This window comes from Pseudophryne corroboree, chromosome 6, assembly GCF_028390025.1.
Source record: "Pseudophryne corroboree isolate aPseCor3 chromosome 6, aPseCor3.hap2, whole genome shotgun sequence".
NCBI lineage: Eukaryota > Metazoa > Chordata > Amphibia > Anura > Myobatrachidae > Pseudophryne > Pseudophryne corroboree.
Genome location: NC_086449.1, coordinates 416,250,343 through 416,277,812, shown reverse-complemented (window position 1 = coordinate 416,277,812; position 27,470 = coordinate 416,250,343). Strand labels below are relative to the sequence as shown.

The 27,470-nt window shown below is 42.1% G+C and overlaps 1 protein-coding gene across 7 annotated transcripts in view; it reads right to left on the bottom strand.

Annotated features, from left to right (window-relative positions):
* The window catches only part of CACNA2D1 (calcium voltage-gated channel auxiliary subunit alpha2delta 1), a 1,227,493-nt gene that overhangs the window by 725,611 nt on the left and 474,412 nt on the right, over positions 1-27,470 (bottom strand). For all 7 annotated transcript variants that reach the window (XM_063926939.1, XM_063926941.1, XM_063926940.1 and 4 more), the window contains exon 4: positions 3,919-3,975. In XM_063926939.1, the coding sequence (XP_063783009.1) occupies positions 3,919-3,975 (57 nt within the window). The remainder of the gene's footprint in view (positions 1-3,918; positions 3,976-27,470) is intronic.

Sequence of the window (27,470 nt, the reverse complement as noted above, 5' to 3'; positions counted from 1 at the left end):
GAGCGGCCATCAGCCACTGCCAGGAGCTGTCAGCAGCGACCAGAGGAGGTTCCCCACCCGCCCGCCCCCGGTATATGGGGAGTTATGTGTGCGGGGCGGGGTGGGACGGGGGGGGGGGGGGCGGACACATAGCTAAAAGCCAATCCCGGGTTTCCCGGGAATCCCGGGATTGGCCATTTTTCAATCCCGATACCCGGGATTGAAAAAATGGCCCGGGATTGGCTTCCCTAATAGCAATGTATGTAGTAGGAAACATTATTTAAATTCATTTATTTGGTTATTTATTACATTTGTATAAAAACACAGATTAGAGCAAAGCAATCCATTATCACACAATTGTATTTGCTCATTTCCTCTGACTCCAGTATATAAGTAGAAAGCCTTTACTCATCATTACAGCTTCCAGTTCCAGACAGGTAAGGCTGAGATTGCAAAAAGTAATTTTAGTTAATATGAAAAGCCCTTTGGTCGGAAAATACACATGGGTGCTTGCTTTGTACCTGCCGTACTGCACGTTAAGTTCAAGCTACAGACTCATTGATCTTTATGTCAGTGCACACTGATAATTTCCCAAACACTTGATGAACCGTGAACTCTGTTTATTGTTAGTATTGAACTTTTTTTTTTCTCTACAGAGAATTGTCTTTCACTTTTATATGTGTAAATGATTAACTTATATGTGGAGTTTTAAAATATAACAAAAAAAAACCCCTATACATATTATGGAGCATCTTCAGAATGAAACTTACGCCTATTTGAATAGTTCCCCATTACGTTTTCTGCATGGACTTCCAAGTAGGAGAGCACCTCCCAAGATTTTAGGTAAGCAATTATTGATAAATAAGTAATACATGAGATTGTGCACAAGTAGTTTTATTTTTATCAAGTCATTTTATCACAGTGTTCATACCCTCCAACTGTACCTTTTTGGCAGGTACAGTACCTTTATGGTCTGTAACAGCCAAAAAGGGCTTTTGTCCCGATTTATGACTCCACAAATTTACATTTAAACTATAGGAAAGGGTGTGTGGCCATGCCCACTTTACCCATGACCACGCCCCTTTCCTAAATTTGTACCGGTTTTTATGTGTTAAATCTTGGAGGGTATGAGTGTGCGCGTATTAATTTGAAAGTATCTTTTAAAATATAGGTTGCCAGAGCATGCTGGTGCTTGTAGTTCTAGCATGCAGTTATGGCTATGACTTCAGAGGTTCAGGCATACTAGGGTTTACTGGAACCTGTAGTGGATTAGAAACTTTTTCTTTTTTTTTAATAGTTTCAACTTAATTACTATACACATACTGACCCAGGGTGAAAGGCTGCATTTTCCCCCTAGGGAATTCAGTCCTGTGCTGATCAGGCTAGACTTGGTTGACATTAAGAGAGATTTACTTTATTCCATTTGCAGTGGCATAGCAATAGCCCATGCAGACCCTGTGATGGGGGTCAGTGGGGACTACTGCTACGCCACTTCCTGGACCTGAAGATAATTGTCTGCAGGTTTGTCGTGCCCCCATTGAAAATGATGCTCCCAAAATGCCTATTGCCTCAGAGGAGACAGTTTATTATAGATGCTAGAGGAGGCAGCGGCCATTTAGGAAGGGACATTTTTAATGAGGGCACAGAACTGCAGACCCGCGGCTCGAGGGTTGGGGAATTCCTAGACAACAAGCAGAGCCCCTGAAAATGAGGACATTTTCAATAGGGGCAGGAATGAAGGGGACACAGGCCTGCAGTGGCGGGAGCCAGGGAGGGGAATCCCCTGAAAACGAGCAAGTACCATGGGAAGGGGGGAATTTGAAACTTTTTGGGTGGGTGGCACCTAATTTATAGTTATGCCACTGGGCATGGGTATCCCAGCTATAGTGTACAAAAAAACATAATGCCCCCCCAAAAAAAAATTTCAGCAATCAGCCTAGTATATGAGCACTGCTGCAGATGGTTATTACCACAGGTAATTCAATCCGGCCCTTGGGGTCAAAGGGTAAAATGTCAGTGGTACCAATTTCAGACCAAGCCTCTGACTATTGCCGGGGAAACGTGTTTCCAGGATTGGTCGGAAAGGGTAAACCTTGGTTGTGTGTCCTGGGGTTTCAACCCTGGTCCCAACCCAGGTCGAATCTGGGACTGACTCGGGTATTCTTCAGTATAAAGACGCAATCCAGGCTAAAAGTATGCAGAGAACAGGATCACAAGCGCTTGGAGATAATTCCAAGCACCAGCAAAAGGATAACCCGACAATAACCCAGGTCCCTTCTGCAGTGTGTACAGTTTCAAGCAGCTGGACCCAGGACTTCAGTCTGAAAACCAGGAGAATTCCCTGAGAGCCAGGGGAATTAAGTGCAATATGCTTCATGCTAGAATGAATTAACAGGAACCATGCTGCATTCCAGCATATTACAGACAAAGATTTATTGAAAATGAATATGAAGGTATACACAGGGCATATATATTTATGAGTTCAGCATGATTTGCTGGTGTACAGGATGCCGGCGGTCAGAATACTGATGCCGGCATCCCGATAGTTGAAATCAATACAGGGGGAGGTAAGATTGTTTTCTCCCTCTCCCTCCCTCTCTGCAGCCTAACTCTAACGTCCCCCTTAGTGCCTGACCCTAACCTACCCCCAGGGGTGCCTAAGTCTACCCCACCCCCAGACAGGCTAACCCCAACCCTCCAACCTTAGGGCCTAAACCTAACCCCCCCTACTCGCAGCCTAACCCCCAACAGCCCCTCCAGCCTAACCCTACACCCCCCCCCCCTTCCCCCAGGAGGCGTCTAAACCTAAAAAGGATGTGTTATGGGCCTAGTGCATAGTTAGAAAACCAAAAAAAGGATCAACTGTTCCTCTGGGGGCTTGGTTGCCTCATTGCAGGTAATGACAGGTAATCCATGCTCCACTCTTGCTCCCCCAAAAAATTACAGAGAGATATAAAGTTTGGTGTGACATGTCCTAGCTTCATTGTAAATTTCAGAGTAAAAACTAAGCTGTCATTTACATGCTCGCTACATGAAAAAGCAGTGTGCATTTTCAATGCACGAAAACAAAAACCAAAATGCATGTGCACCCTTTGCATTGCAACATAGTTTGTTCCACGAACAAATTTCCCTGTTTCATTTCATTTGCCCCTAATTCTGAATAATGATCATAAGATACAATTGAACAGGTTCATCCATAAGTAATGTGTTTCTACCCATATGCAGAGCTCCAAGTTCGATATGTTCAGCAAGAGTAGCATATGCATCTGGTTGACACCAGGCACACATCAGTGACACTTGCATCCCTCTTGGGCTCATGTTGTAAACCTTATAATTCATATGCAACAAACGCATTCACTATTAAACATATAAACTTCAAAATCTCTGTAATACAGCATAAACAACTTCATACCTCGTATATGCAAAGACAAAACTTTAAACATGGTCAAAAAAAGCATAATCCATGACCATGTGTGAAAGAAACCACCAATCAGTGTCAGTGGATCGGTCACATACAGCCTATCCCATGCAGTTCGCTAAAGCCAAAGACCATTATATTCCTCTATTTGTACCTGCTCCCCCATATAACATGACTTTCACAACTGTGTATGCATCTTTTTTTCCTTTGTGCATGTTTCCATAATTATGCAAACATGCCTTTACTGCATTTGAAAGCTTTAGCTATAAAACCTGGATATACAGTAGCCACTCTGAAAAGGAGAACATTTCAGTAGTTGGATTAGTAACCTATTCTTCCAAAGGTAAGTGTAACACTGAAAAACATACTGTTCTAAAATACAAAACTTTAAAAAAAGAGCGTTCTTTTTTCCTCATATCCCACCGCTATGTAAAAAATTGGTTAGAATTTTATTTGCAAAGAATAGACACAAAGATGAAAAGTTTCCTGGCCGTTATTTATGTGTAAAAATGACAGCTTACCAAATCTTCCCTCCATTGATGGGATCCTTGTATCTCTTCTGCTTTCTCTGCGAGATGCTGAAAGAAACAAAAAAAATATAATATTTATTTTAACTAAACCTACATTATAATTGCATAATATATTATTTTGCGTTCATGGTTAGAAAGATCATCGGTTTACAGAACTCCTGCCGACACTACTATCATAGTGATGATCTCACCATCTCCAAGTGGGTTCAGAATGTGTTAGTTCCCAAGGGCTCAACACCTGGAGAAGTTAAATTATTACAACTTTTGTTGAATTGTTTTCATACTGCTGATCGGACAGTTGATGAGGTGTTGGCTATGGAAGTTTAATAAGGGTTATGGACACAATGCACTTATAGCTTTATTAACAAAAGAAATTTCTCTGGAAATAACAACCTTTGCCATAAATAGTTAATGAGTATCTCCAGATATATCCAGGTCTCTCTAGAGTCCCCATACTGTTGCAATCCTCTTAACCCTATTAGCATCTCTGGATTGCAATAATATAGAATTGTTAAATTAAAAAATATTTTATTACTCAAATAAAGCACTTATTTCTTAAAATAATCATTTTATTTTCCAGTTTTCCAATATATTTATTTTCTGGTTTTTTTTTGTTTTTGTTTTTTAGTGAAACCGGAACTACAGTAGAAGCCCAGAGTTGGGTAAGGTCAGGTCATGAATTTGCAATGACTTCTGGGGCTGGCTTGTGGAGCGCTAGGAGTACTCTTACAACTGCCAGCCAGTATTACCATGGAGTTGGGGGATCACTCAACTGAACCTGGTGAAAAAACTAGAGTGAATTCTCTCACTGTGATATTATCTTAGTTATCACCCTGCATAATAATTTTTTGGTTGAAGTTCTTTAAAAAAACAATCAACATGCTTTTGCAACACAATAAGGCAGCATAAATGTTAACATAAAATTGGCTAAAACAAACCCAGTTCACTGAAAGGCAGCAAAGAGAAATGCTTCACTTTATTTCTGATTGTCATTTTTTTTGTATTTTTGATGGATAATTTATTAATGCACGTGTGTGTGTGTGTGTGTGTGTGTGTGTGTGTGTGTGTGTGTGTTTGTATATATATATATATATATATATATATACATACATGTATGTATAGTTTTAGTCAATCAAGGTTCATAGTCTAACTTTACTTTTAGAAATCCATTTTTACAGTTAGCGCATATTAAAATAAATCACTTCACATACATAACAATTTTGATCTGACAGACACCTTCAGTGTCTGCTTAGTTTGGCACAGTAGTTGGATTTTAATCGTCTGACTACCTTTTAATACAATCTATGTTCAACTACATTTTCTACCAACAATAATTGTTGGATAGCTACAAAGGATTATACTGGATTATTTGTCAACCGCATAAATCAATATAAGTAATTTGATTTAATTAGGCCACCTTAAGCACTATAAAAAAAAATACATTCAACCAAATCAGTCCGGTAGCTAAAGAAGTTTGAAGCCTTTTAGAAGGAATACATACGATTTGCCAGTGGACGGAATGCCGGCTGTCAATATCCCGACAGCGGCATCCCATCCGTCAGAATGCCGGCAGTGGGACGAGCGCTAAGAGTACCCTTGCGGGCTCTGTGGCTCGCTGCGCTCATAACACAGGATCTATTTCCACTGTGTGGGTGTCGTGGACACCCACGAGTAGGAATAGCCCTGTTGGTATTGTCGGCTGGCTGGATTTTGGCGTCGATATCCTGAATGCGGGGATCCTGACAGCCGGTGTGTTAACTGCAACCCTTCTACAATACTAGAGCTACTAGAGAAAGTAAAGCTTTGCAAAGTCATGAAAGAACTTACAGAGAAACGAGTTGTGTGCAAACATTTTAGGATCCCCTTTTAGACAATAACATCCCACAGTAGAGACTATTGAACAGCTTGTTAAATCATTACTTGTTGAATAGGAAGCAGTACAGTCCCACTGTTTAGAGCTGTTTTAAGGGAGGGGAAAAATCAATGTGGAATTTTATGGACGTTTACTATGTTTGTACTCTACTAAAGGGTATTGTGACCTTTTAAATCCTACACAAAACAACTGAGATTTATTTGTTGCTCTAGATTTTAGTTTAATGTAAAAAATGAAAGTAAATAACCATGCATTCATTTACAATGAATATATTTTCACATTTCCTATTAGTATTCCAACAGTAACAGCTGAGGTTAAGAACATGGAATAAAATAATGTATAAAATAAAATAAGAGACATGAATGACTATTTTTATAATTTTACAATTAAAAAGAAATGTAATTATTGAAGGATAAGTTTGATCTTCCCCAGACCTTTTTTCCCCCGTTAATTACAACTTAAATGTGTTGCCCGCCAGTCCTCACTCCTTCCCCAATAAAATTGTTTATAACCAAACTAGGGCGAGTTAAATTCATTGCGGGTATGTTAGGAAAAAAGAGTTAGGTCCTCTAAGTGATGACGAATGCGACATAGCTAGAGAACTCGTCGAGCCATGATCTCCATTAGATTCCAACAAATTCAGTTTTTTATTTTCCATAAAACCTACTTGACACCTGCTAGATTAGTTAAATGTGGAGGTCACTCTTATCCGACCTGTCCTAAGTGTGGGCAGAGGTGTAGCTAGGTGCCATGGTGCCCGGAGCAAGGAGATATTTTGGCACCCCCCTCCCCTGTACTGAATTAGGGACCTAGCCAATGTGGTGGCATATTACATTTGAAAAGAAACAATATTTAAATCCTAAATTGGCAACAGGGCCAGTTCTAGACCTTGTGGAACTCAGGGCGAAAGTTTCCTTTGGGTGCCTGCCATGTTTAAAATAGGGTCAGTGCATGACAAAGGCTTGTAACAACACTATAGGGGCATGGCAGTACAGACAGTGTAATGGTTAGCATTACTGCCTCACAGCACTGAGGTCATGGGTTCAATTCCAACCATGGCCCAAACTGTGAGGAGTTTGTATGTTCTCCCCGTGTTTGCGTGGGTTTCCTCCAGGTTCTCTGGTTTCCTCCCACAATACAAAATCATATATGTATTTTTCGGACCATAAGACGCACCTGACCATAAGACGCACCTAGTTTTTAGAGTAGGAAAACAGGAAAAAAAATATTCTGAACCAAATAGTTCCAGTTCTGTGTGATTTCTCATAGAATCCTACAAGCATTTGCAGATTGTGATTCTGTACAGTGCAGCCTTCTGTCAGAGCCAGCATACACATAGACACACACACACACGCACACACACGCACACATCAGAGCCAGCATACACATAGACACACACACACACACACACACACACACACACACACACACACTGTAGACAGTACTGTAGACACAGACCCAGTGGTTCCCTGTGTCCAGGTTCTCAGCTAACGCTGCCCGCGGTGCACTCCTGAGTAAGGAGGAGGTGGGGGGGGAGCAGGGGAGTCACATGATGCCGGCTCTGCTGCTGGGCTCTGAGATGATGGCGCAGCAGCAGCAGCATCCAGGACCCGGTGCTACCCGCACACTCCATCTGCGATGGCTCTACACATGTCTTATTCGCTCCATAAGACGCACCTACTTTTTCCTCCACATTTTTGGGGAGAAAAAGTGCGTCTTATGGTCCGAAAAATACGGTACTTGTAGGTAAATTGGCTCCAAAAAAAATGTAAGCTCCCATGCGAAATATTCTCTGTAAAGCAATGCGGAATATGTGTGCGCTATATAAATTTCTGGTAATAATAAATAAATAATTGTTTCATTGGGAAGGTGCGTGGCCACAGAACACAAAAATCTGGATGTGCACATGTATTATATTTTACACAATATTCTTGTACTAAGAAAGAGCCATACAGATGTGTTCTCTTACATCCTTGATGCAGTCACACTAAACAGCGTCATGGCAGGGACTTGGTTGCGTTTTATCCCGTGAAAATGTGTCTTCGTCTCAAAGTAATGCAAAAGGACGCACGAGCAACTTCTGAGACTGGTAATATCAGTAATGTCATGTTACAGTGTTTTCCAGGATAACATTGTAGCATAGCATTGTGTATGCAAATACAGTTGCAGTCACACACATAATATAGGCATGCTGCATATCATTTTAATCAGCAGAACATGCTTGTGCATCCTATTACATTACTATGTGACCAATATGCATTTGTGTGTGAAGAACACATAAATTAGGATTTTAATTACCTACCGGTAAATCCTTTTCTCGTAGTCCGTAGAGGATGCTGGGGTCCATATTAGTACCATGGGGTATAGATGGGTCCACCAGGAGCCATGGGCACTTTAAGACTTTAATAGTGTGGGCTGGCTCCTCCCTCTATGCCCCTCCTACCAGACTCAGTCTAGAAACTGTGCCCGAGGAGACGGACAACTTCGAGAGAAGGACTTAACACAGATAGTGGCGAGATTCATACCAGCTCACACAAACAAGGCAAACCAAGCTAACCAGCTTGAAAACTCAGCAACAGCTGAACGAGAATACTTAACCAAGTAACAAAGAACAAAGCAGTACTGAACCAAGTAACCACTGCAGGATCACAAAGCGCTGGGCGGGCGCCCAGCATCTTCTACGGACTACGAGAAAATGATTTACCGGTAGGTAATTAAACTCCTATTTTCTCTTACGTCCTAGAGGATGCTGGGGTCCATATTAGTACCATGGGGATGTACCAAAGCTCACAGAATGGGAGGGAGAGCGCGGAGGCTCCTGCAGAACTGATTGACCAAACTTTACGTCCTCAGAGGCCAAAGTATCGAACTTGTAAAACTTAGCAAACGTGTTCAACCCTGACAAAGTAGCCGCTCGGCAAAGCTGTAAAGCCGAGGCACCCCGGGTAGCTGCCCAGGAAGAACCCACTTTACGAGTAGAGTGGGCCTTAACAGATCTTGGACACGGCAATCCTGCCGTAGAATACCCTCTGCACTTCTGTGTTGAGGATCATCCCCAGGAAAGACAATCTCCTTGTCGGCTCCAAATGTGAATTTGGAAGATTCAGGATCCATCCCAGAGCAGTCAAGTTGTGAGAACAATGGAATGCCATAACCTCTCCCTGGAAGATGCCTTTATCAGCAGATCATCCAGATATGGAATTATAATCACCCCCTGCTTACGGTGGAGAGTCTCTGTCATTACCTTGGTGAACACACTCGGTGCTGTGTAGAGGCCGAATGGCAGTGCCTGGAACTGATGGTGACAGTCCAACAGTGCAAATCTGAGGTAAGCCTGGTGTGGTGGCCAAATCGGAATGTGGAGGTACGCATCCTTGATGTCAAAGGACACCAGAAACTCCCCCTCCTCAAGCCCTGAGATCACTGCTCTCAGAGATTCCATTTTGAACTTGAACTCCCTTAGATAAGGGTTTAGCGACTTCAGGTTCAAAATGGGCCTGACCAAACCATCCGGTTTCGGTACCACAAACAGGTTTGAATAGTAACCCTGGTTTACCAGATGAGGTAGGACAGGAACAATTACAGCAGACCTTCCCAATTTGAGAATGGCTTCCTGAAGGATAGCCCTTTCTGTCAGCAAAGCTGGCAAGCCTGATTTGAATAACCTGTGGGGTGGGAGCTCTTGAAACTCCAGTTTGTACCCCCGGGACACAATATCGAGTACCCAGGGATCCAGACCGGACGACACTTAGACGTGACTGAAATGTCTGAGCCTCGCTCCCACCTGCCCGTTCTCTAGGCAGGGAGGTTCACCGTCATGCTGAGGATTTTGAGGACACAGAGGCAGGTTTCTGGATTTGAGAACCTGCAGGTGCCGTTTTTTTTGGATTTTGTTCGCCCACCTCTGAAGAAAGTGGTAGGAGTATTGGACTTTTTAGCTTTGGCAGACCGAAAGGACTGCACAGAGGACGTAGAAAAAGGTTTCTTCGTCATCTGAGACACTGAGGGAAGAAAGGTTGACTTACCAGCGGTTGCCGTGGAGATCCACGCATCCAATGCTTCCCCAAATAGAGCCTGACCTGTTAAGGGTAGGTTCTCCACAATTCTCCCTCCTGGATTCCGCGTCTGCAGACCATTGGCGTAGCCAGAGTCCCCTGCATGCTGAGACAGCCATGGATGATGTACTTGCAGTCAGATTACCCTGGTCCTTCATGGCCACCACCATGAAACCCGCAGAATCCTGTATGTTACGTAAAAACAATTCAATGTCACTTCTATCCATAGAATCTAAGTCCTCTAGTAATGTGCCTGACCACTTTACTATGGCTTTAGAAATCCATGCACAGGCAATAGTGGGCCTTAACGCCACTCCTAAAGCAGTGTATATGGATTTGAGCATAGTTTCAGTCTTGCGGTCTGCCGGTTCTTTCAAAGCGGTAGACCCCGGGACAGGTAACACCACCTTTTTAAACAGTCCAGATACAGAAGTGTCTACTATAGGTGGGTTTTCCCACTTTTTCCTATCATCCTCAGGGAAAGAAAAAGCCACAAGAACCCTCTTTGGGATCTGGATTTTTTTCTCTGGATTTTCCCAGGATTTTTCAAACAATGGTTTAATTCCTTAGACGCAGGGAAAGTCAGGGAGGCTTTCTTATTGTCTGTAAAATAAGCCTCCTCAACCTGCTCAGGTGGTTTGTCAGTAATGTGTACCACATCCCTAATAGCCTCAATCATGAGTTACACCCCTCTAGCCAGGGAAGCCTCACCCCCCCCTGCATATCAGCATCACCCTCTGCCGTGTCAGAGTCGGTGTCGACCGGCATTATCTGAGCAAGCGCATGTTTCTTGGACACACCAAGGGATTTTGAGGTAGTGGGGACAGAACCAGACAAAACCTCCACAGATTGTTTTAAAATCTGTGATTCTGTCTCATAATGTGCAATCCTAGTAGAAATCTGGGATATCATTCCCTTAATAGAAGCCACCCACTGGGGCTCAGATGAAATATTACATTCCTGAGTACAAGGAATGGATTCCTCTGGAGAAGATACATATTCTGCAGCACAAGACACAGAGTCCCTGGACATGGTTATGTGATATTAGCATACAAACACACACAGGAAAATGTCAGACACAGTTTCCCCCCAAGTACCTTCAGAGAAACACAGAGATTGGAGCCAACACACACAGCGCCCCAGTAGACAGTGACAGAGTAACTGCCTGGCACTGACTGTGTACCTTAATAGGTACACGGTGGTCAATCAATTCTGCAGGAGCCTCCGTGCTCTCCCTCCCATTCTGGGAGCTTTGGTACATCCCCATGGTACTAATATGGACCCCAGCATCCTCTAGGACATAGGAGAAAATAGGATTTTAATTACATACTGATAAATCCTTTTCTCGTAGTCCGTAGATGATGCTGGGTGCCCACCCAGCGCTTCGTGATCCTGCAGTGGTTACTTGGTTCAGTACTGCTTTGTTCTTTGTTAAGTACTGTTGTTACTTGGTAAAGTATTCTTGTTCAGCTGTTGCTGAGTTTTCAAGCTGGTTAGCTTGGTTTGCCTTGTGTGTGTGAGCTGGTATGATTCTCGCCACTATCTTTGTTAAGTCCTTCTCTCAAAGTTGTCCATCTCCTCGGGTACAGTTTCTAGACTGAGTCTGGTAGGAGGGCATAGAGGGAGGAGCCAGGCAACACTATTAAAGTCTTAAAGTGCCCATGGCTCCTGGTGGATCCATCTATACCCCATGGTACTAATATGGACCCCAGCATCCTCTACGGACATAAGAGAAAGATGCTTTGTGCTACCAAGTCACACAGCACTCATGCATTATGTGTAACATGACTTGTAGCACACGGAGCAAAGATGTAGGAGAACACATCTGTACATCATTGCCCTTTACTGTTGCTTGCCTCTCTCCTCCCACATTAAACTTGCTAACACATAATGTACACACACCAGAGCATTGTATGCTCTATGCTGCTGCTATAGTTCTTAAACTCTACGGTGCATGCATGAAAATCCCTAAAAATTCATATTCATGCATCACACAGATTGCACACACAAAGGCACTGCTGCTTTATCAAGAAGGGGATAGCTATCCTATCTATTCTTCATAAAGCCACCTAGTGTGGTGAAACGTGTTAAAGTTGGATGCTGGTGACAAGACTCTCTGAACTTTTACTGCTATTGGACTGACTACTCACCTGCTGAGAGGCACAGTCAATTATTTTACTCTACAAGTGTGCTCACTATTATTCTGATCATTACCATCACGGCACACAGAGTCAGAATGCTACTTGACATTAGAATGTGCTGCTCACAAGTCCCAATTTCAATCTGGAGCCACTGAGATCTGGTACACAACGCAGCACATATGGTGTGCTTGTGCAAGTTTTAATGGTGAGACCGATGGTGGCATCTCAGTCCTTTAACATTCATAGACACAGATGTAAAACAGTCGTAGATGGACAACCGCCAATAGACACAGACCACCAGACCACCTATGAAGAATGAATGCAGTAAGTTTCCTGTCCCTTGTAATAAGTAGCTAAAATGAAACAAAAATACAAGGACAAATGGATTCACTTACTATATGCAATGAAAACAGAACTCATTTGTACAAATACTATTTACAATAAATAGCACAAATATTTCCTTTGTGTAGGTAAAAAAAAAATCAATTACACTGTAGCTAACGTCCACTCAGAATAAGATGCAAATTCTGTGTAATTTACACTCAAAACAGACGCAAATAGAAATAGCATATTCCCTATATACTGTACTGAGACGTACGCAGGTTGGCATCAGTAGCATATGCCCAGTTTAGGCCATGCATTTGTAACAAACTTATGTCTATGTTTCTTTTACTTGCAAAATATACATTTACTATTAGGTATCATTTAAAAGGTAACTTAAATACAGCAGAAAAACTCTTGAGTAAAAAAATAAATAAATGGTACAATAAGCAGACAAAAGAATAAAATATGGTGAGCGACGAGGTAGGCACCTATCAGCTTTAGTGCATTACCAAACAGCCAGTCACAAGACATTCACTAGTACCGTTATCACCATCATCCAGTATTTGCTCCTGTTCACTAGCACATCATATGGCTCTCTCAGTCATTTAAGTGTCCCGGTCAACATCTGCTTACTACACAATTGCACAAACAAACCTTTACTCTACTCAGCTTACATTAGAAATGAATTATCCTTCCCTCTTACATTTTGCCACATCAGGCACAAGTAGGTGTAAGCGCCAGTTTCTGTCCATATGCTTGTGTCCACTTTCTAGACATGCGAAGGACAATTTCAAGATATGCTATGCAAACTAGAGATGTGCGTTCTCTGGACTAGCCCCACGTTTACATTTCAGCTTTGTAAATGTAAATTTTATTGTTACAGAGAAGACATATTTTATTCCAATCTATGGTTCTAAATACTCAAATGAAAGCTTTAGCCAAACCCCTTATGTCCAGACGAACTGGAAGGTCCATAGTAATGTTATCAGATTAACAAAATATCAGCATTCAAAAAAGCTATTCATACTAAAAACAGCAACTCCTCTCCTTTTATCTCATTCACTGCCCAAGGACCATTGAGAACTGTCACTTGATAAGATACAACAAAAGCAAATCAAATAATGTCTCTTCCATTAAATACTGCTGTCTTTTATATAGATTTCTTTTAAATAAAACCCAGACACCTAGACATTTCAGCCTGCTCTGCTATGTTAATCTACAGTGCTCTTGTCTATCCCAGTCACACATACAGTTTCCCATGGAGAACTAAACATCACAAGCTAAAAAGTGTTGTGTATTTTGTGTACATTAACCTCTGAGTAGCATGCTAGTTCTTTAAGCTATAGTATCTGTTTCTTTTTAACAGATCATTGTAGTGTTAGTATTGTAACATGAAATGTGTTTTTTTTTTTGTTTAAATAAAAAGAAAAACTGTATATTCTGCCATAGAACAATAAATTGATGCTATTTAAAGAAAAAAAGTTATTAAACAGCAACATTATTATTTTATTAACTTTTTTGGGGGAATTCAATTAGCCACAGTAGATTACTGTGGGTTAATTGATCCCCCCCAGGGCTATACAATTAGCCTCAAAGCCAGGAGTCACTGGGGATTTTTTTTTCCACCTGCCTCAGGTATAAAAAAAATCCCAGATAAATCGGCAGTCAACGGGTGCCACAAATGGGTTAATAAACAAATCCATTACCTTTTCACAGTTTCTGTGAGTTAGGGCTTCTTAACCCCTGTTAATGCCCATCAGCACATTACGTTAATGGGCATTAACAAGCCTATTGGAAAAAACCGGAGGCTAATCCAGTGACATGCAGTGGGGTGAGACAGGTGAGGCAGAGCCTTTTCTGTCATACTAATGTTTGTGCCAGAGTTGTGACTGTATGTTAGAAATATCTTCTTTGCACTATTCTAATCATTTTTATAGTCAAAACTCTGGAGTAAAAAGTCTGTGGCAGTGCCTCCCCTGCCTACCATTTCTGCACACCTCTAACAAAAACTCACCAAATTTCCAGGAGTTTATATTGCTGCACCTTTGCATAATGCCCATATGAACCCTTTGGCTCATATATTGTGGGTAAATATGACTCTGGTACTAGTCAGTGCCTACTGGCATATTTACCTCGCCGCACATCCCTGAATTGAACAGCCTTGGTAGTTAAAGCTTGAGGCTACCTGTATATTCAGTTTTCACTTGCAGTACTTTACCACGGGTAATTGAATCTCCCCTTTCTGGTGCTAAAAACATTCCCAATTGATGAAAAAAAAATGGGATCTTAAAGACCAAAGGGTCGGGGCGAGTAAGTGTGGCTTGGCCCCCAAGAGTTAAGAAGTGTTCGATGGTTCAGTATCTTATTTTAGGGACACCTAATAGTAAGATTTTTTTGAATATATTTTAATGGATAATGGTACTGCCTCTTTTGGAGTCCCAGAACCAATTGCACTCTGACACTTTGGGGGGAATACAAATGTTTGAAAAGTCAGTTGAGTGTCTGTTTTTTTCCTATCTAATAGACAGGGGGAAAAAACAGACACACAACTGACTTTTCATACATTTGATTTCCCCCCTTTAAAGGGTAATGCTTTTAAGTTAAGGTTGAGAAGCAATGCTAAGAATAAACTTGGGCAATCATAACATGTCTGGCCAGGACATGCTGGGACTTGTATTTCTACAGCAGCTGAACATAGATAGATTAGCAACCTGTGCTCCAGAGAACATACTGTTGCAGTATATTCTGTATTTATTTTTATAAAAATAGCAGTTTTCCTGTTAACTATGTGTTATGCTTATCAGAACTTTTCAAACATTTATTATTTTAAATAATATCTGTGGCTATTTAAAGAACACATCAATAAGCTAATTCAATATGGACATACCAGTAGACTTTTGTCTTAAATACCTTTTATTTCATACATGGAAAATGTTAAAAGTTTAAAATTTGGCATTTATAAGCACAATATAAAGCGGCATATTTTCTTCATAAGTGATTTTATTTTCAAACATAAACCAGTAACACAAAATAGCATCAGTTGACGAAGGTCAAATCCCTAGAATTCAGCCACACATGTAAGTAACTATAAATCAGTAAACAGGGAACCGGGCAATCACAAACAATACAGAGAGGAAAACACTCAGGAGTGTTGAATTTGTGTGGAAACAATACATGCCCAACGATATCTAAAGTAAAAGATCTGCAAGATAGGCACCTTTAGGCTTTGAACTGTTGTAAATCACAATGGTCCTTTGGTGCAGGTAAGTCTTACTCTTTGTTTTTCCTAAACTTTTTATTTTTTGCACAGTGAGCAGCCTACGTGTCTATCAGACACACATGGCTGATCACACCGGCTGGATCCTTCACTGCCAGCAGTGCTAATTCCCCTCCAACTTCCGGATTAGCACATTCACTTTTTCAAATTATTTTAGTCAAAATTTTTTTATAAATATGCCTCTATATTAGAAATATAGTCTTTGTATTATTCTAATATTTTTTACAATCAAAACTCTGAAGTATAAAGTCTATGGCGCCTACCTTTTCCGCAACTCACCGATCAAACTCACCAAATTTCCACAAATATATACTGCTGAATCTTTGTATAATGCCCACAAGAACTCTCTGACTTATTTATGGTGTGTTAATCTAGCCCTGGTACTGGCCAGTGTCTCCTGAGCCATTTACCTCACCGCACATCCCTGTAGCATACGTAGTTTTGTTGAAAAGTGCAAGAATTAAGATTATGGAAACCAAATAAAGTGCTGGAGAATTTGCATTGTAAGAGTTTTCTGTTCTCCATACACCAAGCTGCCTCCTGAGGGCAGAGAGTAGACATACACCTTAATGTTCACTGGACAGATAATAGTTTTATTTTTACAGATACTGGGCCTTATTCAAGATAGCTAGCAAATAATAAAAAAAATAGTAACTGAGCAAAACCATGCTGCACTGCAAGTGGCACAGATGTAACATGTGCAGAGAGATTTAGATTTGGGTGGGGTGTGTTTAAACTGAAATATAAATTGCAGTGTAGAAATTAAGCAGCCACTATTTACCCTGTACAGAAACAATATAACCCACCCAAATCTAAATCTATCTGCACGTGTTATATCTGCCCCACCTGCAATGCAACATGGTTTTGCCAAGTTGCTAACTTTTTTTTTGTTTGCTAACCAACCAGATTAACCCCCACTGTAGGCAGATTTTTATTTTATTTTCATATCTTTTTTTTTTTGTAATATACTTGTATCTGTAAAATTGAACTCCAACAGACTTAATAGATAATCTTGTCACCCAAATCATGTTCTAAGGTGGGGTTTCATGTTCTAGGCCTCTTTATTCAGAATATTTTCAAGCCCAAGCATCAGCTTATTGGGCCATTTTCTTGATGCTGTTAGCATAAGAATATTGAAGCCAATCATGTGTCTTTAATACCTGAGTGGACTACTGCTACGTTTCCTATACAGCATGACTTTTAAAAACACACAACCGTGGTTAATATTATCCCTCTTGTTATGCTTCCCAGATTGAAGAAAGATAACAGATGGTTAGTTGCTGTGTGTTAATAACATTCATTGTTACATTTCTTTCACAGAAAGAATCAAGGAATCATTAAGATTTTTGTCATTAATGCTTTTGGTAACCTAGCAAATGGTTTCTTTTTTTCTGAACAAAATTATCTTATCTTCTTGACAATATGCCAGTTTCCAAATAAACTACAGTATGCATTGATTTTGTACCAGACTTGGAAATGATCATTTCAACTCCATTAAGATAAAGGTGTACATTTCATTGTTTTTTTCCACTAAGCAAAAATAAAAAAAATAAAAAAACAAAAAGTGGAGAAAAATGAAAAACAATAGTCTGAACAAAAAGGAGATTTATGGTAGACTTACCAATGTTAAATATCTTTCTGCAAGTTACATTGGTTCCACAGGGAAACATCAGGGTGTAGAGATGAATCTTGATCCAGGCACCAACAGGCTAAAGCTTTAGACTGCCCCAGGATGCATTGGGGCCTCCTCTATAACCCCGCCTCCAGGCACTGGAGCTCAGTTTCGTTAACCATTCCAATGCAGAATGCAAAAGCAGGTAAAAGAGACGGTAGATGTTAGTCACATAGAACCATGTTCTCACGACAGGAGAAAGGACCAGCGGCTAATGCCATACAAACACATAGAAGCTAGGTGTGTCAGGGTGGGTGCCCTGTGGAACCAATGTACCTTGCAGATAGAGATTTAACAATGGTAAGTCTACTATAAATCTCCTTTTCTGCAGCAGGGTACATTGGTTTCCACAGGGAAACATTGGGGATGTCCTGAAGCAGTTCCTCATTGGAGAGGATGCGCCGTAGTGGGTATGAGAACCCGGCATCCAAAGGAAGCATCATGGAAGGTGGAAGTATCAAAGGCATAAAACTTAATGAACGTGTTCACTGAGGACCACATAGCCGCCTTGCACAATTGTTCAGCGGACGCGCCTTGGTGGGTCGCCCAAGAAGGTCCAACAGACTAAGTAGAATGGGCTTTAATAGCAGCAGGAGCTGGAAGACCAGCCTGTGCATATGCTTGTGCAATCACCATTCTAACCCATCTGTCCAATGTTTGCTTGTTCGCAGGCCAGCCACGTTTGTGAAAACCAAAAAGTACAAAAAGGTTATCTGACCTCCTCATAGAGGCAGTCCTCACCACGTAAATATAGAGAGCCCGTACCACATCCAAAGACCGCACTTTGGATGACAAACCAGTAGAGATACAAGCCGGAACCACAATCTCTTGGTTAAGGTGGAAAGATGACACAACCTTAGGTAGATAACCAGGGTGAGTTCTAAGAACTGCCCAGTCATGGTGAAAAATCAGAAAGGGTGGACGACAGGACAAAGCACCTAAGTCAGACACCCTCCTGGCAGAGGCAATAGCCAGTAGGAACAGGACATTGACCGTGAGCCATTTGAAGTCTACCGATTCAGGAGGTTCAAACGGAGACTCTAGCAGGGCATTCAGGACAACAGCCAGATCCCATGGAGCAACAGGAGGGACACAGGGAGGCTGAATCCTTAAAACACCCTGAGTAAAAGTATGAATGTCATGAATAGACGCAATTTTTCTTTAAAACGACACCGACAAGCCAGATACATGAACCTTGAGGGAGGCCAGACGAAGGCCTAAGTCCAGGCCATGTTGCAGAAAAGCCAGAGGTCTGGAAGTTCTGAATTTGCATGCATCTTAAGCAGCACACCAGGTGAAGTAAGAATTCCAGACCCTGTAATAAATCCGCGGAGATGCCGGTGTGCGGGCCTCCAGCATAGTTTGGATAACCGCCTCAGAGAATCCTTTGGCCCTCAGGAGTGATGCTTCAAGAGCCACACCATCAAAGCCAGTCTGGCGAAGTCCGGGTAGACACAAAGGCCCTGAACAAAGAGATCTAGGTATTGAGGAAGTAGAAGAGGACGCTCTATCAAGAGACCCTGCAGGTCTGAGAACCAATGCCATCTGGGCCACGCTGCAGCAAATAAAAGTAGTATTCCTCCTTCTTGTTTGAACTTCTGTAGCACTCTGGGCAGGAGTGACACTGGAGGGAACATGTAGGGCAGTCAAAAGTTCCATGGAATTTCCAGTGCGTCCAAATGAGAAACCCTTGTCCTTGATCTGAAGACTGGAACTTGGTGATTGTGTTGAGACACCATCAGGTCTACATCTGGTAGGCCCCACTTGTCCACTAGGAGTTGAAAGACCTCCGGATGAAGACTCCACTCTCCGGCATGCACGTCCTGATGACTGAGGAAATCCACTTCCCAGTTGAGTACTCCCGGAATGAACACTGACGATATTGCTGGCAGATGGCTTTCCGCCCAAAAAAAGATTTTTGACACTTCCATCATTGTCATGTGGCTTCGAGTGCCGCCTTGATGATTTATGAATAACCGTGGTGGCATTGTCTGACCGTACTTGAACAGGCCTGTTCTGTAACAGAGGCAGGGCAAGAGACAAAGCATTGAACAGTGCCCTCAATTCCAGAATGTTTATCGGGAGAAGTGATTCATCCTTGGTCCACCGACCCTGGAAAGAGTATTGCTCCAACACCGCACCCCAGCACCTGAGACTGGCATCTGCAGTCAGTAGGACCCAGTTGGGGATCCAGGACCTTCTCTGGAGACAGAAACAGTCAACTATGAGTGTGCCTCAGCGCCGCCAGGTGCACCATGTTCCGAGCAGGGACCAGTGAGGACTTTTTCCAGTTCATGAGCCACCTGTGGGCTTGTAATAAGATTACCATCAGTTGCAGATGATTGAGGAGGACATCGTGGAAGTTTGCCAGGATCAGCAAGACATCCAGATATGGCAGGATCCTTATTCCTTGGTGATGGAGATGAGCCGTCATCACAGCCATAACCTTGGGGAAGATCCGAGGAGCCGTGGCCAGTCAAAATGGCAGGTCCTGGAACTGATAGTGGAGGATGTCAATAGCAAACCGCAGATATTGCTGATGCAATATGGCAATAGGTTTATGCAGGTAAGCATCTTGAATATCCAGGGATACCATATAGTCTCTGGGTTCCGTGGCCAGTACAATGGTGCACAGTATTTCCATACGGAATTTGGATACTTTCACAAACTTGTTCAGTGATTTAAGGTTGAATATAGGCCGTAAAGACCCATTGGGTTTTGGTACTAGAAACAGGGTTGAATAATATCATCTGCCCTGCTGGGATAGAGGTACCGGCACCACTACTCCTGTCTCTAGGAGGGAACGCACCACCAATTGTAGAGCTTGCGCTTTCAATGGATCCGAAGGGATAATCGTCGTGCAAAACTGGCAAGGGGGACACCTCTTGAAAGAGACTGCGTACCTGTAAAAGACAACTTCTCGCACCCATGTGTCTGCAGTGGTCTTTAACCATACCTGGGTGAAACGCAGAAGTCGGCCTCCAACTCTGGGGTGTCCCAGGGGTTGGCCCACCCCATCATATGGCAGGCTTGTCATGTTTAGAAGCAGGCTGATGGGCTGCCCAGGATTGTTTCATATTGGGCTTAGTAGTTTTTCCCTTGAGGCCAAAAGAACGAAAAGTGGTACCTTTTACCTTGGGTGCAGTAGGAGTAGTATTAGGGAGAAAGGCAATTTTGGCAGCTGCCAAGTCAGCCACAATCTTATTGAGGTCTTCTCCAAATAGGATGTCTACCTTAAAAGGGAGTACCTCCAAGGTCTTTTTGGAGTCTAGGTCCACCTTCCATGACCTCAATCACAGAATATGGCGAGCCAGGATGGACATAGTCGATGCCTTGGATGCCAACACATGTGCCTCAGAGGACGCCTCCTGAATGTAATAGGTGGCGGTGGTAATGTGAGACAGGTACTGTCTGGCAATGTCATATATATCCTGAGGCAGCTCTACCTCTAATGCCTGAAACCATGCTTCAATTCCTTTTGCAGCCCAGGAGACACCGACCCCTGGATCCCGACTGCTTGAAATCCCGACAGGAACAGTGGAGGTAAGTATCCCTAATCATAACCTCCTTACGTGCAGCCTAACCCAAACATCCCCTCCCTGCAGCCTAACCCTAACCCTCCTTCCCCACAGCCTAAATCTAACTCTCTCCCCTGCAGCTCAACCCTAACCCTCCGCCCGCAGCCTAACCCTAACCCCCCTGGTATTCTTACATTCAGGATTCCAGTGCTGGTTTTCTGAGTGCCGCGATACCGAATGCCAGGATTCCAACTACATCCCATTGAAATGGGCAGGGATTTGAAGAGGTTCACTTTTGGAAAATGACATAAAAACGAACTTTAAACTAGAACTCTAGCCATGCACAAATACTGGCCTCCAGTGATAGTAAAGAAAGTGAATGCTCATGATTTAGTGAAATTCATGGGGGTAGATTTACTAAATATTTACTAAAGCTTCTAAAAAGAAAAAGAAGTGTGGTGTTGCCTGTAGCAACCAATTAGATTCTGACAATCTTTTTCTAGGGTGCATCAAATAAATTTTACAGTAGAATACAGTAGAATGTGATTAGTTACTATGAGTAACACCACCATTTTTTTAAGCTTTAGTTAATCTTTCCCATACCAAAGGTTTCAGGGAAGTTTAATTTTAATTGCTTAATATTTTATAAGACATTCACTTATATTCTTTATAAAAATAGTGTCATCAGTATTGTATGGGGTTTTTTGAAATTCTAAAAACAAAAAGTTACTACTAGCTTTCAATGGTACTTAGTTTAGAAGTTATTACTTGGGAAAATAAAGTTTATTACAATTTGATTTAACTGGCATCTAAAGATAATATGCAATTTCTATGGCTCTTATTGGGAAATGTAAATCTACAGTTAAATGAGGTTCTTAGAGAAAATGTTTTCCAATATGTTTGATGGAACATTTGCTGTATTACGGGATACAATGAAAATAACTATATTCATAAACACATTTTCTCAAAGACTGGTAGTAAAACAGATGAGTTTGATGCAATATCATGTAAGAGTAGTTATATTTATATTGCCCAATATAAACAATTTAACAATTTGCATGCATATGTCTTACCATCCTTTAAGTGATTATGATGAGTTGCAAATACATTAAATAAAACACTAAAATCAAGCATCATTCTTGCACAAGCTTCCATTACTACAGTAGGTGTTCTTTTTCATCTTTTGCAATCATTCCATTATTTTACATTTCTGTGATATGAAACGTTTTATGGAACTTTCATTGAAAAATGAAAAAATAAAATAAACGTATTCTATAACAAATTTATGAGTCTAGTATCACAACTGCACTGCAAAACTCTGCAAAAAGCTATTTATTTTATAATATTAGCTATAAGTCCTAAATTACATTTTGGTGGCAGATTTCAGCTGTGTAGTCATCTCATTGCTGTTTTGTTGTTGAGCAAAGGTGTTTAATTAGAATGTCTATCACCTAAGATAATCACCAGCTAGTTCAAGGAACATAATTAAGTCAGGGGCAAGCACAGGATCTTGATAGGGTGTATGTACATGCTGGTCTCCAGTAAATATATTAGACATTACAAATAGTCTGTCCATCTGTTGGACTACAGACAGATATTAATAATACTTGGTTAACCACTCATCTGGCACTGTTTGCTAGGCTGAGAATTGAGAAGAAAGCTGAACTTTCACTGACATAGTCACGTCCCATTCCATTGTGTCTGCCCCTCTGTCCCACGGCAGTTTAGGAGGAGATAAATTCTGCACACGTGCAGAACACACAACTTTGTTCTCCTTCAGTACTCTGGCAGCAATGTAGTGATCTTTTACTGCTAACGTCACTGACATAGTTACGCACCAGAATGCACCCAGCAGTAAAGTTAAATTAAAGTGCAAAGAGGGAAACTTCTGAGAACAATTAGTTGATCTCTGCAATCCGAGTACAGAGATCAGCAGGGGGACCGGTGATCAGTCCCCCGTGAGACCTGCTCACCTGAGCTCACCTGTAGGGAAGGGAGGGTTAATGACTTGGGGGGTTAATGACTATGCCATTTGGGAGAGATCAGTAGACAGTGGAGCATGGGGGAGATTCTATTGAAACAATGAATTTATGGTCACTGAGGGAGAGGGGATTATACTTTAATAGGGACGATTAATGCCACTGGGTGATCTATTACCACTGTAGGGCGGGGAGTAACGCCACTGTGGGATCAATTGCAACTGGGAGGGTGGGAGTAATATTGGAAAAAGTCCTGTGAACACTTGGTGGGTACTAGACACATCTAGGGGTACTGGAGCATAAGGTGCTGGAAAGATGCAGGATGGGTTGTGAGGCTGAGGAGACATGGGGGGGGAGGCATGAGGTTGGGAGTATGCAGGGGGGGCATGGAGCTGAAGTAACCAGGCATTAAGCTGATGAGACATAGGAGAGATGTCCTGTGGGACATGGAAGCCCCTCAGCCAACAGTCACTGTCATGTTTGCAAATCCATTTTTCTGTACATCAATCACTTCTGTTACTGTCCACTGCAGTAGTAAGCAGGCTGGGACTTGGAGGGTGGCAGGATGGCCATGAAAGATTCAGGGAGGAGGGGGGACTTGGATGGGAGAAGATGACATTGTGGTACACAGAGGAAGTCTGGACTCGGATGGGACATGGCAGCATTGTGAGACACGGAGAAGGCGTGATTTTGATGAGACAGGGCGGCGCTGTTGGAAACAGAGGGGTCAAGGCTAGGAGGACATAGGACAGCACTGTGGAACACAGAGGGGGCAGGACTCAGAAGGGGCAGGGTGGCTATGTGATCCAGTACCTGCTTACAGCATTGTAATGAGTCATGTCACCTCATGCTGTTTCTGAGCTTTTACCTTTAGTAGGAAAGTACCACGGACCCCTAGACTTCTGCAATGTGCCTTGATAACTGATTATATGAATACTTATGCCACTTATTGACTGTTTTTTTTTTTCTGTTTACATTTAGTGCCCCAGTATGTGAGCAATAACTTAACAGTGTTAATGTGTGTATCTTAGTTTAATTAAAGCATTGGCAATGTTAATTTTTTTCCTATGACTTAAAATTTGCTCAAAGAAAACATTAACACCTTCTATACAAGGTATGTAGTTTGTATCATGACAATCTGTTAGCAAGTATTATGAAGACCCCAGAAAGCAGGGTCTAGGATGTCGTCAAGTGTAAATTGCTTCTTAGAACACTTTACACCTGTAATGCTAAAAGAGTCACACTTGCTGACATCACAGCATCTGCATTCTGGGCTCACCATAATGCTTGCCAACATTTTGATTGTTGACAAGCCATATGTATCCCCTATACAGTAACCCATTTTTATTACTACACTGGGATCCTATAATTTTGAAGCAATGTCTGTTGCCACCTACAGACTGTTTACATGGGTTAAAAATAGCATTCAAAGCCTTTGTTTGGGGTAAGATGAGGCTGAATCCTAGGAAAATCAGCATTGAAAATAAATTTGGTTGTGAAAAATAGTCTCTAAGTGGACACATGGCAACCTTATGCCCGCACCCAGGGTCAGATTATAAACAAGGTGGTATTACCGCTGTCACATTTACGGTATGTCATCCTGGTCATGAAGTAAGGGGGTAGCATGCAGTGTTACCACGGATATGATTCTGAGTCGCACACAAAGTGGATTCAGCTTTGTACAGAGGCCGTCTTTTGTTAATGCAAGAATCTGTAGGGCTAATGCAGGGGCTCGTCCATCTGCAGAACGAAGTGCTACGTATTGATTTTACGCCAGCCATTGCAACTGTCATCATTAGTTTCTGCACCAGCCCCTTGCTAGGTGCAAGAGATCCCTCAGAAACAGGCTTCACTTGGCTACTTGACACTTTCACAAGTCAGGGTGGTCTGTGTGCTTGCATTGTCACCGCCCTAAAATACTCTATTTCACAGAAAGACAGCTCTGGCCAAGTTCCATCAGGCTCAGCATAGGACAGAGATGCACAATAATGCATGTTTTTACTACTTCAGGGTAAGAGATTAATTTCAAAACTGAGTCTGAGACATTGAAGAAATATTTATCAAATAGGCACAAATATATATCTATAAACCATTTAAAAAAAATATATATATAATTTGGGCAGCTGATTGATATGTTAACCATAATCACAATACAACATAGAAACCAAATTATATCCAGTAACCCCCATACAATTTAATGAAAACCCCAATGACCCATAAACAATCAGAGAGTATCCCATAGACTACAATACAGTAGAAAAGAGCACTCAGCGCCAGTGACCATCTTACAATACGTGCATCCATATAGAACACAGGGCACCCTAGTAATTACTATATGATAGTGACCTACAGACAATATATTGAGCATCCCAATGAAAACTATACACTACATTCAGCAACCAATGAGATTATGGTTGTGTTTTTGACTTGGTATGGACTCTCCAGGTGTAGTGCTCTGCAATTCCCACCATATACAGCTGATAAAGTGTAATGGGACTTGTAGTTCCACCACAGTTGCACAGGTAGTCTTGTAATCATGAGACCCGAGATCCCAATCTGCTCATTGGGTGATGCGATCTATTACAATTGCTTTGTCCAAAACAGGGTCTAGCTGTGTTCTGCGACAATTATTGTCATCTTCTATTCATATAGTGCAACAAGAGTTCAGTACCGCCATACAATAAATGTAATACACAACATAACTACATAAATACAAAATTACAGTGCTAGCTACAGATTACAATTAAGTAGGTTATTGGAGTCATCTGTAATAAAAAAGGCATACATTATATAAATGAAGCTAAATATTTTTGAGAACTGGTAATGTTGAAGTTCCACTTGAAGGAACTTTGCATTCTAAGAATTCTGGGTGAAGAAATAAAGACACCACAGGCTCCATTTATCAACAGTACTAATTTTTAGCAGTATACTGTAGTTTGTTTATAATCAAAGTGATACTAAGAAATATGCTGCCGATAATTACCAGCATTTACTTGTCCAGCAAGGTCCAGCTTGTACCTCTGCTGCATCTTCTAATGTGTTTCCAGCAACCTAACGCTGTGGGTGATGGGTTACTGTCTAATGCACATGTGCAACTGCCTACTGTGCATGCATCTGGTGGTGGAGGGGGGGGGGGGGGGGTCAGAAAAGCCTGGAAGGTTTAGCTGAAGACAGAAAGACTTCTGCTGCTGGCAATGGGGAACGTACTGCTTTCTCCATCAGTTGTGCAATTGATAATCATAAATAGTGGTAAGCTGTTTACTAAGTACTGCGTGGATGGCAAGACACCTTTAGCATTGTTATGGCTCATTCATAAAAAGGATCCCATACTACAAAAAAGCACATTAAAACAACAAATAAGTATTCACAAAAAGGTTGTGTGGTAGGGGAGCAGAATAAAGTGTGCCAATAATACTCCCAATACAGTCCAATAAAGATATCAATTACGTAATTGCCAGGACTTTGAATAATATAGCCTATGCATTACATACTCTATTAGAACGTATTAGTCAGCTGGAGAAGTGACTTCACATATCCAATTACTGCAGTTTTAATCATCAAAATAATTGTGTTTTGTTGCACAAGTCTTTCATCCCTCCTCAACAGATACCCTTCCTTGTGTATATGTGTCTGTACATAGACTTATCTCATAATTGCCAATTATATTGGGCAGCCAGGTCGGCACAGCGGCAGAAGTGGCGTGAAGTCGATGGGTGGTGCAGGGTACATGGTGGCGCATTCCAGTGGTGGAACTACCACCAGTGCAAGCTGTGCCTTGCACTGGGGCCCGCCACTGTCAAGGGGCCCAAAGCAAGTGCGGCATGTAATTAGTCATACTGACTCATTACATGTCGCTGTGTGCTGTGGGCCACCGCCGCCTGCCGAGGAGGAGTGCAGCGGCCACGGGGGAGGGGGGATAGGAGGAGGGAGGTAGAGGAGGGAGCCGCAGTCTGCTGCAACAGCGCCTCCACCAATTACACTGCGCTGCTGCGGCTACCGAGTCCTCCTCCCTCCTCCTTCTTCTCCCCTGACCGGGATCTGCCAGCACCGAGGAGCCTGACTGCCAGCGGAGACAGTAAGTATCATCTGTTCTTTCTATCTATCTATCTATTTATCTATCTATATATTCTGTCTGTCTGCCTTAATGTGTAAAAAGGGGGACGCTGTCTGCCGTAATGTATATAAGGGGGATGCTGTCTGCCGTAATGTGTAAAAGGTGGACGCTGTCTGCCGTAATGTGTAAAAAGGGGAATCTGTCCACCGTAAGATGTAAAAGGGGACGCTGTCTGCCGTAATGTGTAAAAAAGGGGACACTGTCTGCCGTAATGTGTAAAAAGGGGATGCTGTCTGCCGTAATGTGTAGAAAAGGGGACGCTGTCTGCCGTAATGTGTAAAAAGGGGAATCTGTCTGCCGTAATGTGTAAAAAGGGAAACGCTGTCTGCCATAATCTGTAAAAGGTGGACGCTGTCTGACGTAATGTGTTAAAAGGGGAATCTGTCTGCCGTAAGGTGTAGAAAAGGGGACGCTGTCTGCCGTAATGTGTAAAAAGGGAAACGCTGTCTGCCATAATCTGTAAAAGGTGGACGCTGTCTGACGTAATGTGTTAAAAGGGGAATCTGTCTGCCGTAAGGTGTAAAATAGGATGCTGTCTGCCATAATGTGTAAAAGGTGGACGCTGTCTGCCGTAATGTGTAAAAAGGGGA